The sequence below is a fragment of the Corvus brachyrhynchos genome, unplaced genomic scaffold, assembly GCF_000691975.1.
Source record: "Corvus brachyrhynchos isolate BGI_N302 unplaced genomic scaffold, ASM69197v1 scaffold543, whole genome shotgun sequence".
NCBI classification, from domain to species: Eukaryota; Metazoa; Chordata; class Aves; order Passeriformes; family Corvidae; genus Corvus; species Corvus brachyrhynchos.
The window spans coordinates 48,499-49,921 of NW_008237236.1; the positions used below are offsets into that span (position 1 = coordinate 48,499).

General features: G+C 65.7%; 1 protein-coding gene across 1 annotated transcript in view; it reads right to left on the reverse strand.

Annotated features, from left to right (window-relative positions):
- Nucleotides 1-311: 311 nt before the first annotated feature.
- The window catches only part of ECH1 (enoyl-CoA hydratase 1), a 4,786-nt gene continuing 3,674 nt past the window's right edge, over nucleotides 312-1,423 (reverse strand). The window contains exons 4-5 of the mRNA XM_017729555.1: nucleotides 987-1,148; nucleotides 312-622 (exon numbers count right to left, since the gene is read on the reverse strand). Of these exons, the coding sequence (XP_017585044.1) occupies nucleotides 518-622; nucleotides 987-1,148 (267 nt within the window). The 3' untranslated portion in view covers nucleotides 312-517. The remainder of the gene's footprint in view (nucleotides 623-986; nucleotides 1,149-1,423) is intronic.

Here is a 1,423-nt window from a genome sequence, read left to right on the forward strand (position 1 = left end):
CCCCACCCCACGTGGGGCCCCCCGATTCCGGCCCCTCCCAGGGCAGGGTGTGGACTTTGACCCCCCCGGATATGGGAACTGGGGGGGCTGGGGACCCACCTGGCACAGGGGACACCGCCCTGGACTGTGCCCCGGGAGGGGCTGGGTGGGACACCGGGGGGGCTCGGACCTTGGGCCCCCCAGAGCCGCGGTGGCACTCTGGGGACACGGGGAACCCCAGAACCACGGTGGCACTCTGGGGACATGGGGAACCCCCAGAGCCGCGGTGGCACTCTGGGGACACGGGGAACCCCAGTGACAAGCCAAGGACATGTGGGGACAAACGGGTTTATTGGGGGACACTGAGGTGGCCCCAGAGACGATGAAGGGGACACTGGGGACACTGAGGGGACACTGAGGGGACACCGAGCTGGTTCTACAGCCTGGGCAAGGGGGCACTGGGGATGCTGGTGGCACTGAGGTGACATCGGCACTCGGGCAAGGGCACGTTGGTGACGTTGGCGGCACTGAGGTGACATCAGAGCTTGGCGAACGGGACATCCTTGGGTCCCTTCTTGTCCAGGGCCGCCTGCACAGACTTGGGGATGTCCTCGGTCTGCAGCATGGCCATGTTCCAGGTGGCCTGGGGACGGCAACAGGGACATGGGACACGGCTGGGACACCTGGGGACAGGGATGGGGACAGGGACAGGACATCCCTGGGGACAGGGACAGGACACCCTGGGAACAGGGATGGGAATGGGACACACCTGGGGACAGGGATGGGGACAGGGACAGGACATCCCTGGGGACAGGGACAGGACACCCTGGGAACAGGGATGGGAATGGGACACACCTGGGGACAGGGATGGGAATGGGACACCTGTGGGCACAGGGACAGGGGTGTGACAGGGAGGACGTGGCATTCTGGGGACCGCGGGTGACACGGGGCTGCGGGCACAGGGGACACGGTTATTTGGGGTATTCTGGGGCCCTGGTGGCACCCACCACGTGCAGCAGCCCCTCGGCGACGGGCCGGTCCCTCGAGTACACCAGGTTGACCTTGGTGCCCTGGGCCACGGGGCTGCGGGCGGCGATGGCCGCGGCCACCTCCAGGGCCACCTCCAGCAGCGTCGCCTTGTCTGGCAGCACCCGGCTGGGGGGGCAGGGTCACCCCAAAATCCACCCCAAACTCCACCCCAAACTCCACCCCAAATCCACCCAAAAACTGCACCCCAAACTACACCCCAAATCCACCAAAGCTCCACCCAAAAAATCCACCCAAAACCACCCCAAAATCCACCCAAAAAATCCACCCCAAAGGACCCCGAAATCCACCCAGGGACCCAAAAATCCACCCGAGGATCCCCCCAAAATCCCCCCGAACACCCCAGGGGACCCCAAAACTCACCCAGGGACCCCCAGGGCACCCAAACACCCCCAGG